Consider the following 13,415-nt stretch of genomic DNA (forward strand, 5'->3'; position numbering starts at 1 on the left):
GTCAGTAGCACCATTGTCTGTGTTGTTACCTGTGAGTATCGAACTAGATCTTCAAGGGGAATTTATGCAAGAAGAACAAAGAGCTATTGAGGTTAATGAGTACAAATCAGCACAGAAGGATATGAAATAAACACAAAAAGGGGCAGCAGAAAACAGGGGAAATACGATATGATAATAAAAGGCAGAAGCTGACAGACTTAGGAACTGTTTGCTCAGTACAAAAAAAGTATTCTCTGAAAATGGAGAGGGCCAACAACAATCCTCAGTATTAATCTCTCCACTTTGCTGCTCAATTTTTTTTTAAAAACGAAGATGAATGACAGAGTACACGAAACTACAATAAGGTGTCGATTCCGATCCGGTAAAATGCGCTCCGAATGGTCGTACGGAGAGTTTTTCCCGTACGAATCGTATCCGTAGACGTCCCGTACGTACGATGAAGTACGATCCGTACTAGGTGCCGAACTCCGTACGAGTCGTACAGGACTCCGTACGACTCAAATCTCCATACGAATCTCACTCGGAACCCGCTGAACGCGACATCACGGCACGTTTTTACGACCCAGCAAGTACGATTCGTGTCGGGTACGCGCCGTACGACCCTTTTCCTACGGGAGCCGAAAACAGTCGTAAACGCAGAGTTCGCGCCGAAACAGGTACGGAACGCCCCCCCCGGGTACGGCACGTACCCCCCATGATCGCAGGGGTACGCGGTGTACCCCTGTGGTCATGCGGGGTACGTGCCGTACACCCAGCGTACATGGGGTACGCACCGTACCCCATGTACAGTGGGTGTATGGCACGTACCCCATGTACGCTGGGTGTACGGCACGTACCCCGCATGACCACAGGGGTACGCCGATTACCCCTGCGATCATGGGGGGTACACGCCGTACGGTGTGTAGGTGATCGTGCGCTTTTCCGTACGAATCGACGTGTACCGTACGAATCGCGTACGGGTCGGCCGATCGGGATCGGAATCGTCCGGTCGTACGGCGTCTGTACGAGTCGTACGGAAACGGCTCCGGATACGATTCGTACGCCGGATTATTTTACCGGATCGGAATCGACCCCTAAATGGGGAAACAGAAAACAAGCAACAAGGAATAGAATTATCAACCCAAAAATGAAAAAAACATAACACAGAATTACAAAAAAGTGACCAAAACCATATAAGATTGGCTACGAGCATTGACCCAAAAATATATAATGTAGTCACTTACTGTAATAATACTGAGACAGTTATTGCTGAGGGAATGAGGCACATCCAGCCTCTTCCTCTTTTGCCAATAGTGAAGTATATAGGGGGTTCATTCCTAAGCCTCCTGAATTTAAATCTATTGTCCTCTCCCAGCAGGAAAGGAAGCCTAGACCTGGAATTATAGTTCCAGAACTAATTACTGAATCAGTTAATATAGCCTTAGAAAGAAGTATCCTAGCTCTTTACTCCCCAATCGCTGAAATTGCAGACCTTTTTCAAAATTATACTAGTCCCTTAAATAGAGAGAGAATTATCATCCTCTAATGCCCTTATATCCACAACTTCAATGTCTTTCCTGAACTAAGTCGAAATAAGTCACTTTTCCATCAAAACGGGATTTGTCTACTGCACGAGTTGAATTTTGGTCCAACCTAATACTGGCAACTATCACAAAGGGGCATGACATCCTTCGTGAGAATGGCTACGATGTGCGTAATATTGCTCATCCTAGAATTGTTTCCAATGGTTCAAATGACTTGAGGAAAATGGAATGGAGACCATTCTGTAAATTCTTAAGTCAACACAAATGGAAGCCATGTTAGCAATTGAGAGCAACAATTATGTATAACATCCAATAAGGAAGATCCTTGGTCCTGGATAGCCAGGACAATTAATGGAAATAAAACAAGCAAAGCATGGACATTTCTTTTTTAGGAAAACTTTGTATATATTTATATCTTGGAATTTAGCTGGCTGTGTGCAGAAAAAATAGCTTGTTGACAACTCTGAATCCCGCAATTATTTGCCTACAAGAGACTTAGCGCGATAAGAAAATCAATATGAATTCATATTCAGCCTGATTCATGTACGGGCCGTTTTGCGTGGCCCTAATAGCGAATCATAGCGACTCGCTATTGAGGACACGCAAAACGGCATTCATGTAGGAATTGCTAAATCAATAGCGATTCCTACATGTTCTCTATTTGCGAGTAGCAATTTGCTACTCGCAAAAAAAGGAATAACTCCCCATTCATTCCTATGGGCCAAAAGGCCCATAGGAATGAATGGGGAGTATCCCTTATTTGCGAGTAGCAATTTGCTACTCGCAAATCAGATAGCGATTTTAAGGGTGCCAGGGGTGTCCAAAGGACACCCTGTAGCACCCCTAAAATGCACATTTGAACAGGTGTTGCGCACACACATGTCCAAAGGACATGTGTGTGTGCAACATGCAACTTAGAAAAATGCTTTTAAAAGCATTTTTCTATGTTTTTGCTATTTACCGAGAGGTCTGACCTCTCGGTAAATAGCGGCCCAATTTTGCTAAGTCGCAATTTTTGCAAGTGTCATGAATAGCATTTAAGGAATCTCTAATAGAGATTCCTTAAATGCTAATCCTCGCATATTTGCTAATTCCTCATTAGCGATTTTTGCATTTGGGATTGTGAATCCCAAATGCCAAAATTGCACTCGCAAAAGGCAAGATTCTGAGAATCTTGCCCTTTGCGAGTGCAATTTTGCTTCATGAATCAGGCTGATTGTGTGATATATACTCCTGTAAGGTAGTAACTAAACGGCATGCAAAAGGTGGACTTAAATATTATTGTCAACAGATTTCTTATAGGACTTGATTCCTTTCCTTTCCCTTCAAAATGTACAAGGTATTCAGATTAACCCCTCCCCTGCTGGTGACGGAACCACTCCGTCATCAGCTGCGGTCGCGCTGTGCTGATGACGGAGCGGTTCCGTCACGGCCCGCTCGGCACGCCTGCACGACGCGGATTCCGCGCCTGCGCTGAGCGTTCCATTGAGCGGGTGGGGCCGTGACGGAACCGCTCCGTCATGAGCACAGCGCAACCGCGGCTGGTGACGGAGCGGTTCCGTCACCAGCATGCGCCTGCCGTGCGGCCGCCCCGCCCCCTTAGGACTGCGGCGGAATAGCCGCCGCAGTGAAGGAGTTAATCTCCCCAAAACGGGAAATCAACAAAGAAATTATTTTCTTGTATTCAATATATATATATATATATATATATATATATATATATATATATATATATATATATATATATATATAAATATATATATATATCAATAAGCAAATCCTCTCCAGTGCAGAAAAGATACGAGGCCACATAGGGGAAACCACGGGAACCTTTAATGGAAAACAGCATAGGCATGATGCATTTCGGCGTTGTGCCTTCTTCAGACGCCGCTGTTACCTGAAATAAAGCCAAACCCCGCCTTTTAGGTGTCCTGCTAATCCCTCATAGGAGGGAATGTTCCACCCCCAAGTCACGTGGCCGCACTGCCACTGTGGTCACATAGCCAACTACAAGTCCCAGAATGCAGTGTTTCCGGTGATGTGTTGAATGGGGAAGGCTGCAGGGAAAAAGGCGCTTTGTGGTAGGAAGGGTCACCCAGGTAGAAATAATGACCCCAGGCTCCCTTGGGTCCCCACGATGCTCCAACCTCCAAAACGAGATTCCGCTGGGCTGTGAGCCTAAGTGACAGTGCACTTGGCTCCTCGTGCAGTCACGAGCCAATTCGGGCAGCATCCAAGGCGTTGTCAAGGACGGAGGTGAGCAGGAGTGAAACCGATACCTCGGAAGAAACAAACAAGTTGGAACAGCTGATGCCAGCAATCCTCCTGCCACTTGATAGAGCGGGGCCTCTTGCACGCCACTGGCCGGCGTGTAGAAATCAATAAGCAAATGCTCTCCAGTGCAGAAAAGATACGAGGCCACATAGGGGAAACCACGGGAACCTTTAATAGAAAACAGCATATATATATACACACACATAACCTAACTTTAAATACGATATACGATATTGAAACTATTTTAGAGCAAAGAAATAAAGTTAGTGTGATTTTAATGCCAACATCTCTAATGCTATATTATCTCAGTGTACAAATAAGTCACTGGAAGATTTCTAGAATATACCAGAACCCTGATTTCCCCGCTCACAGAAAACAGACCGAAGAGGTAGAATGCTATTGGAATCTCTTAGAGTCATTAATGGGGTAATAATAAACAGAAGGGTGGCCCCGGATATACCTGCTGCACCAACGAGGAAAGGTAGTACAGGATCTTCCATCAACGGTTATGTAATAGCTACCCATGATCTATATAGTGCTTTTGTAGAGATCAGTGTCAATTTTGATCAAGTAAGTAACCACACACTTTTACTTATTGTACTTGATGTACAGGTCCAACAAATTGTGAATTGGACATTGGAGTTAGTAAACGTTAAAGCACAGGGCGCGTAGCAAGATGTTTTGGAATTTGAGGTTGATCAGTAAAGTGAACTACCTAATAACACATTATTGAGACTTATATAGGAATAAAAAGGTGAATCCAATAACTGCCTATTAGGATATTATCCTGGAAGTCACTAAAGAGGTCTCTAACATCAGTAATCGACCAAAGGGAAAAAAGGAAAACAGGTTAAAAATAAACTCACTCGACTTCATTTCATTGAGTACTCTGTCGTTAGGAAAAAAGAAATGTTGATATTACGAAATAATAGGAAAAGGATCCATTGAAACTTGAAAAGGAAGGTGGATTGATTTCCAGCAAGCAGCAAAAAATAAACATTCAAGGAGATTCTGGAGTCTCATTGCATCCCATAGCGGATTCAAAAAATCTTTACCAACTATCCCTATTCCGGTGTCAGAATGGAATGAAAATGGATCCAAGTTGTATTTGCAGAATTTATCTTCACAACCAAATGAATGGCTAATAAATATTCCAGCAAACCAAGCTGAAGTCATAATGCCCCCTTCAAGTAAACAAAAAGCAGCGTATATAAGAGGTGCAAGATCAGCGGCAGCAATGGGTCTAGATAAAATCCTCATACAATTTCTGAAAAAGGATCCTGAGGAATGGGGCAAATCTTTACTACCTCTCTTTGAATATTGTTACCACACAGGCCAAGTACCCTCCTCTTGGAAAGGTAGTATCATAATACCTCTCCATAAGAAATGTTTGCGTACATCTATAGCCAATTATCGATAGTTTGCTATCCTGGATGTGCCAGGAAAAATCAATGCAGCTAGTATATTACCTACTGGATTGGGCACTCTCTAAAGGAATTGTTCCACAAGAACTGTTTGGATTTTGACCCAACCACGCTTCTATGGATAACATTGCAATAGTTTAGACTTTAATAGACAAATATGTGGTGCCGAAATCCCAAATCCTGTACAATGCCTTCATTGACTTTTCGACAGCATTTGTTAAAGTGGACATGCCAACCCTTTGGAATAAACTGATTACAATAGGCATCCCTCCCAAATGTATTAATAATATTTATAGTACAGCATTCTTCTATATGGTGTAGAGTGTTAATGGGAGGAAGTAAAGGACTTACACTAATAATGGAAACAAAAAATGGCCTACAGGAAGGCTGTCTTTTGCCCCTTCTCTTTTCTATATACCTTTGTGATTTCTCGGTTCTATTTACAAATGTTAGGAATTTTCCTCAACATGTTGCATTTTATCATTTACATGTTTTAATGTAAAAAAAAAAATGTGGTTTTATTCGACCTTACACCATTAGGTTTACAGGGTCATTTGAAAGCCTCAAATGGGTATGCAGAAAAAAATCACTAAACATGTATATTTCTTAGACTGAAGTAAGGAAGAAATCACTGTTGCCCATTTAGTTGGCACATAGATGAAACGCCAATAGAAATGGTAAAATCATACACATATTTAGGAAAAGCCAGAATCGTGATTATAAAGCTCAGTGTGTGCACCGTAGGACATGAGGTCGCTCTAAATCGGTTTTATAAATGTTTGGGAAGGAGACATTTTAAATATGTATAAAAATATACAGAGCAAAAATCTCTCTGACTCTCACATATGCTCTTCCTGAATATGCACCTATAAGGCAATGCTCATGCCTACAAGTGTCGCTGTAATTTTACAGATTTGAGCGATTTGTGTAAGGGAGGGATTTAAGAGTTAAGACACACACTTTATACTTGCCCTGCGGTTTCAGTTCAGTTCCCTTCTTGAAATTGTATTAAATATTTTAGGTACGTGTATTATTGGACTCTTAGTATGATTGCGGTAACAATTTATATTGTTGATCCCTGTCGGTGTCTTACTTAATACACTTTTGATTTTACTTACCTTTGAGTAGCCCTATGCCTCTTTGTTACCTGTGATTAGCCCCAATGCTCTCTGTTGTTTGCTGTGACTATCACCATGTCTCTGTGTCGTTACCTGTGAGTAGCCCCATGCCTCTCTGTTGTTACCTGTCAGTAGCCCAATGCCTATATGTTGTCACCTGGGAGAAGCACCATGCTGCTATGTTGGTAGTTGTGGGTATCCTCATGCCTCTCTATTATTATCTGTGGGTAATCCCATGTCTCTCTCCTGTTACCTGTCAGTAATCCCTGCCCACGCTCTTATTAATAGAGGCTAATCTTTGTTGTTTTTGTAGTATTGTACCCTCCTCCCATTGGCCTGTAGTCCAGTGATTCTGTGAGCAGTCCTGTGTACCCTCAAATAGCTACTTACCACTATTCATCATGGTATCTTTAAGTAGCCCTTACTCCATCTAATAGCTGTGCACTTATGTTAGACATAGGCAATATGGTGCCCTTCGCTGAGTAATAATGTACCTCTGTTAGCTAGGAGTACTCATGTGCCCTTGAGACAGCAGTGCACCTGACAGCTGTAAATAGCGTTGTGCACTTTTTTAGATGCGAATAGCAGTGAGTCCCTCTCTCTTGTTCAAGAAGCCTGAGGCCCACTGTTATATTGTTGTTGTCACTCTGTTAAGTGAGCCTAGTACCACTCTCCTATATGGGTCCAGTACTGTGCCCTTCTCTTAGATGTGTGAGGTGTAATGTTGTTCCCCTTTGTTAGCTAGCTGCCTTCCAGTGACTCCCTTTTAAATGTGAGTAGCACTTTGTCTGTCTCTGGATCTCATTACATATTAGGAGCCCCTGTCTCTGTGAGTTTGTCTGTTAACAGTCCTCTGTCTTTATCTGGTTATCTTATCTGTGAGTAGCTCTCTGTCTCTCTCTGGGACTCTATCAGTAGATACTATGGTTACGTGCAAGTTGCTCTGTGTCTTTTTGTGGTTAACTGTGAGTAGCCCTTTGTCTCTGTGCTTAGCTTTGAGTAGCCTACTGTCTCTCTGGGTTTCTATGAGTCTCTTCTGTCACTCTATGATTATCTGTGACTAATCCTGTGTGTGTGTCTCTCTCTCTCTCTCTTTGGTTACTTGTGACTATCACTGCCTCACTCTTGATTACCTGTGAGTAGCATGGTGTCACTCTGTAGTTATGAACGAGTAGGCCTCTGTCTGTCTATGGTTGCCTGTGAGTATCCCTGTTTGTTTGTGGTTACCTCTGAATAGCCCTGCATATCACTGCGGTTACCTGTCTGTTTCTTTGCAGTTATATGTGAATAACCCAGTGTTTCTCTGTAGTTATGGGCAAATAGGCCTGTGTCTTTCTGTGGTAGCCCATGAGAAGGCCTTTGTCTCCCACTGATTACCTATGGTTCACCTGTGTCTCATGTTAGTGTCCTCTCAGTAGCTATACGTGTCTCTGTGGTTACCCTGGAATGCCCCTAAGTCTCTCTGTGGTTAACAGTAGCCCTCTGTGTGGTGTTCTGTGTGTAGCTCTATGTTTCTACATGGTTACCTGTGAGGAACCATGAGCCTCACTGTGTTACCTCTGAGTAGTGTTCTGTCTCTCTCTGGCTACTTATATGTAGCCCAGTGACTCTGTTTGGTTACCTACCAATTTTCCTCTGTTACTTTGTGGTTGCCTGTGAGTAGCCGAGAATCTCTTTGTAGCAAGTTCTGTCATTCTGTGGTATCATTATGTCTCTCTATGGTTCCATGTGAGAAGCCAAGGGTCTTTCTGTGTTTACCTATGAGTAGCTCTCTTTTTCAGGCCTGTATGTCTCTGGTCACCAGTAAATATCCCAGTCTTTCTCAGTGGTTAGCTGCGAGTAGTCCTTATTGGTTACCTGACAGAAGCTCGTGCCTCTTTGTGTGTCTATGAGCAGTCCTGTGTCTTCCTGTGGCCACATGCGAGTAGCCCTTCGTCTGAATGTTAGTCCCTGTGAGTAGCCCACTAATTTTTGTTTGGTATCTATTAGTATCCATTTATTTCCTTGTGGTTAACTGTGAGTAGCTTTGTGTTTCTCATTGGTTAAGCGTGATCTCTATTTGTCATTCTGTGATTACCTGTGAGTAGTCCTCTCTTTTTTGTGAGCATCTGTAAGTATCCCTGTGTCTCTTTGTGGTTACCCTGTAAGTAGCCTTGGGACTCTGTGTTTACCTGAGAGTAGCTGTGTCTCTCTGTGGTTACCTGTTAGTAGGTGTGTGAATCTTTGAGGTTACCTGTGAGTTGCCATGAGTCTCTGTGATTACCTGGGAGTAGTGTTGTCTTTCTATGATAACCTGTGAGTAGTCCTGCGTCTCTGTGGTTACCTGCGAGTAGCAGTGCCTCCCTCTCTCTTTCTGTGGTTCACTGAGAATAGCTGTGTGTCTCTGTGGTTACCTGAGAGTCAGTCCCCCCCCTCTCTCTCTCTCTCTCTCTCTCTCTCTCTCTCTCACTAACACTCTCTCTCTCTCTCACACACACTCACTCGCCCTCTCGCTCTTGGCCCCAGCCTTTCATGAGACCCCCATAGAGCCACTTCTGTTCTGCAGAAGACTGTTAAATAGTTGTTAAACAGATTGTTTTAGTCACTGTTTTCCTTTAATTACATTTTAATGTGGGTGATATGTGGGAGTCTGCTACAGGCATTTTGCAGACAAACATGTTTATGTTTCATTCAACATTCGTTAAAAAAGTTTCTTTGAGTTCAAAACAGGACCTAATGTATGAGAAATGGGAGGGGGCACACACATTATTTGCATTAATATTAGTGAACTGATGCTGTTTTGCAGTAATGAAAGCACACACCACTATCCCTGAATATTAGATGTAAATATGTTGAGAACTTTGACCAATATGCCTGTGCACTGTCAGTGACCTTGCCAAAGAGGGCATCAAACGCTGGAATTGGATCATTAATTCAAAACTGTTCCGAACAAGGTCTCCCAAAATACAATTGGCCCAGGGCAACCAAAATCGTAAAAGCTGTCCCTGTTTCTCTCTCCTACTGGTTACCCGTGAGTAACCCTGTATTTACACAGTTACCTGAGAGCAGCCTTCTCTCTCTCTTCTCTCTCTTCTCTCTCTGTGGTTACATATGAGTAGCCCTGTATCTCTGTAGATGCCTCTGATTCGCTCAGTACCCCTCTGATGTGCACCCTTAAATGTTTATGTTAGCAGAGCGCCTAGGGATTCACACTAAGTGTAGGCGCTCGATCCTTGCATGTACTCTCTGATCTGGTCCTTTCCATGCAGTATTGAGCGATACTCAGTATTTTTATTTAAACAGTAGTATTAGAGCTCCTTTGTGGTCTGAAACCTTTCTCCATGTTCCACTCCTTGTTCCTTACAGATGTGAGTCTAACCAAATGTCAGGAGGACCGAGCCGTAGCCCTGTCCCAAGCACAGGCCCGAAGACACTCGGACTCTATCTACATCCCAGAGTGTGGCGAGGATGGCTCCTTCCTTCAGGTAAGTGGCCCTTGGAAGTGCAGGAAGATTTAACAGTATAGAATGGAACCCGGCCTCTACTATACTCAGGGCTCGAGTCGGGGTACCGCGCGGGTGGACGGCGTCCCCCCACTTATTTTACCGGGTGGATGCCGTACCCCAAGCCAAACAGCTCACTCTTTGGCCTCTTTGGGACAAGATCGTAGCTCACAGCATGCTGCTCACGCGCTGACTTCTCAGATGCAATCGCATCTAAGGGGTGAGCGAGGGGAGGCAATGAGCCCTATGGTGCAAGCCACCTTTCGTGACGTCACTTCCTGTCGTGACGTCACTTCCGGCGACAAGGTCCCCCCACTTCTTTTTTTAGGACTTGTGCCCTGACTATACTATATTGCCGTTTTTATGTCGAGGGCCTGGCGCTGCAGCGGGCGGCACAGGTAACCACGGTGGGGTGGGGTGGGGTGGGGCAGGGCAGGGCACGGCAGGGGGGAAGTTAGCAGACGACGGAATAGATATTATTTATTTATTTCATTATACCTATTCCGTCATCTGTCGACTTACCCCCCTCTCATCCCGCCCCGCCCCACCGCCCACTGCGCTTGCCTGTGCCGGCCACTGCTGGCCGGGCGTGGTCCGAGGTGATAAATAAACAACTAAGTGGTTGCTTGTGGCCATTGCTGACTCCATTACTGTGAGTGTGTGTCTAGTTATTATGTGCACAGCGAACAGTGATAATTGTTACCTCTGTGTCCACCGAGCCATGGACACGACACTGGCGATGAAACAGCGACTGCCCACCGTGTGCAACAAGCCCTGCTGTCCTGCAGTGTCCTACTATCGTACCAGATGGTCCGCGATTAGCCGTGCTACCTGACCGCGACTGGGTGCAGAAAGATTGAAAAGGGAAGTAGGCGGCAGCATTCCCGGGCACTTGCCCAGCTCTGTGATGGTCGCTCATACCTGCCGCTGAGGTCTGTTTGCCCCTCTGCCCCGGCCCGAGTGCTGCTCCCACCCTCCTCTCGACGACTGTGCATCACCTCAGCCACATCCAGAGCCTGACCTGAAGCGTGTACACTCCTCCGTGCTTTATCATTGTGCGTCCACAGCACCACCTAGCTCCTGACTTGCACACCACACACTAGACTGCCGTAGGAGGCTTGATAAGGCCTGCCAAGTTGGCACTGCCGCGCCACGTGTGCTGCAGACCAGTGTGACCCTGTCAAGTATAAAACAGCAGGGCATCCAGCCTCAACATATTGCTTTTAGGGCCAAAGTGCATCAGAAACATGCAGCACAAAGAGTAAAGGAAAAGGAAAAGACTGCAGGAGTGAATCGTCTGCCAAATGTAGAGGGGCAAAAGAATAAAAAAAGAAAATATTAAAGGAGGGAGAATGTCAAAATAATGTGCACAACTACAGAATCAGCATACACACAAGTGCAGGGGTGAACTCACAGAACAGCAAGAATGCCTGACCAGCAACAATATCAGGCCCACCACTCACCGCTCAATACGCACAACACACCTGTGTAGCACCACTACCCCGGTTCAGCGAGCTAGCTGACCCCGCCACAGCAGCTCCGAGATGGCGATCTTGGATTGTGCGCCTTCAACACTATTTCCGCGCCACCTGAGTAACTTACTTGGGCTGTGAAGAGATCACTACTGGTGCATTTCGGTGGGGCAGATCTGTATGATCTATTCAAGACTCTCCCAAAAAAGGCAGGGATGCAGATTTCAAGGTCGCTATAGCATGCCTCAATAGACACTTTGACCCACAGCTCAATCCTGATTATGAGCACTTCAAACTATGTCAGGCCAGGCAAACAGAGTCAGAATCAGTTGACATGTTCTACGCATGCCTAAGAAAGCTAACCAGCACATGCTTGAACATAAGCCAATCGAAGGAAGTCCGCGCCCAGGCAATACAAGGATGCAGATCAGCGGTGCTCCGACGACTAATCCTGCGGCAGCCAGGCATCTCACTGGATGAAGTACTAATACCAGGGCCAATGACTTGGAAGCAACACTAAGCCAAGGTGTGGCCATTAGTGGGCCATGGAAGAGTGCAAAGATAAAGGAAGAAGTGGTGATGCAATCCAAAAGCAACAGCACTCTCTTAGCCAGTGGGCACCCCAAGCCCATCCATTAACGAATGCGGTAACTGCAGGCTGGAACACAAAATCCCAAATGTCTGCCCGGCTCGAGGGCACACCTGCTCAAAATGCGGAAAAGCAAATCACTTTACCAATGTGTCCTGAAGCGAGAAGCAGGGGTACAACACCGAATAGTCAAAGAAGATGTCGCTGCACTACCAGTGATCCCTTGATGAACCAGTGGATGAAGATGTGCAATGCAGTGACGGGGCAAGCGCCCATCTAGAGGATGAAGATGAAGATGTCTTGGTAGTATAATTTGCTGGGAGGAATGGCAAAAGGAAGAGGCTGCCCCCCATATGCACAGTCGAGGTTGGAAGCACCGCCATCGATGCATTATTTGACACAGGAGCCTCAGTAAATGTGATGGATTCGGTGCAATTCAACCAGATCATTCTGCTCCCTGTGCTCTCCATAACAAAATCACAAATCTATGCGTACTAGGGCATAGAGCCACTGCCCCTAAAAGTTATGATTGAAGTCGATGTAGTGAGTGAGGGCTGGTCAACCCAGGCAAGATTCCACATCACCGAAGGGTGCACTGGCACGCTATTGGGTTGCCACTCAGCTGAAGACTTTCAACTGGTATTCTTTGCAAAACAGGCACAAGAGTCACAAGCTAAAGCCATGCTGGACAAGTTTCCCCAACTGTTCCCCATACTCGGAAGGCTAAAAGGTAAACAGATCCGACTACATATTGGCAAGTCGGTGAGGCTCATGGCACTATGACATCGACAGGTCCCTTTTCACTTGTGGCTGCAAGTGAAACAGGAGTTGCGGGACCTAGAGCATAAGGGGTAATAGAGAAGGTGACTGGGCCTATGCCATAGGTGTCCATGCTAGTTATTGCACCAAAGCTGGGACGATTAGACTATGCATTGATATGAAGCTCCAAAACCAAGCCATTCGGAGGGAGCGTCACATCACTCCCACGATGGATTACATCGTGGCGGACCTGAACATTCTATATAGTGATCTTGTCAGGAAAGTGAAAGAAAAACAAGGGCTGTGATATACCTATCTATATCCAGCGCATACATTGTGTCACAGCGCTGTGTCTCCAGTCAAGCAAAGACATCCATGGATCAACTAGCAATATCAACACCTTTGTAAAACAATATATGTACTTGTTTTGAATCGCATCTTGAATATTGGGCTTCTCTAACTATAATGAAACTTTGTCATATGAAATTAAATAGAATTTTTGCAGAAGTTATCTGATTGGACTATTTTCCTGTTAGAAGTCACACTTCTTTCTTTTGAATTGTAAAATTGTTACACTATTGATAATAGTGATTTACATATTGGAGAGTGCCGAGGTACAGTGGTTTTGTTAAGGACTTTTTTGCACAGGAATTTTTTTCAATTTCTGTGTGGTGACATCCGTGGTAATGGGGTGTTTTTGTATTGTTACCTTCAGGGGCACCAATACTGTTATTCTTATATTGATAATTTGAGACAACATCTCGCTTTGAATTG

General features: G+C 44.8%; 1 protein-coding gene across 3 annotated transcripts in view; it reads left to right on the forward strand.

Moving 5' to 3' along the window:
- The window catches only part of LOC144783075 (SPARC-related modular calcium-binding protein 1-like), a 419,240-nt gene that overhangs the window by 174,251 nt on the left and 231,574 nt on the right, over positions 1-13,415 (forward strand). For all 3 annotated transcript variants that reach the window (XM_078662241.1, XM_078662242.1, XM_078662243.1), the window contains exon 3: positions 9,685-9,803. In XM_078662241.1, the coding sequence (XP_078518367.1) occupies positions 9,685-9,803 (119 nt within the window). The remainder of the gene's footprint in view (positions 1-9,684; positions 9,804-13,415) is intronic.

This window comes from Lissotriton helveticus, chromosome 9, assembly GCF_964261635.1.
Source record: "Lissotriton helveticus chromosome 9, aLisHel1.1, whole genome shotgun sequence".
Taxonomy (NCBI): Eukaryota; Metazoa; Chordata; class Amphibia; order Caudata; family Salamandridae; genus Lissotriton; species Lissotriton helveticus.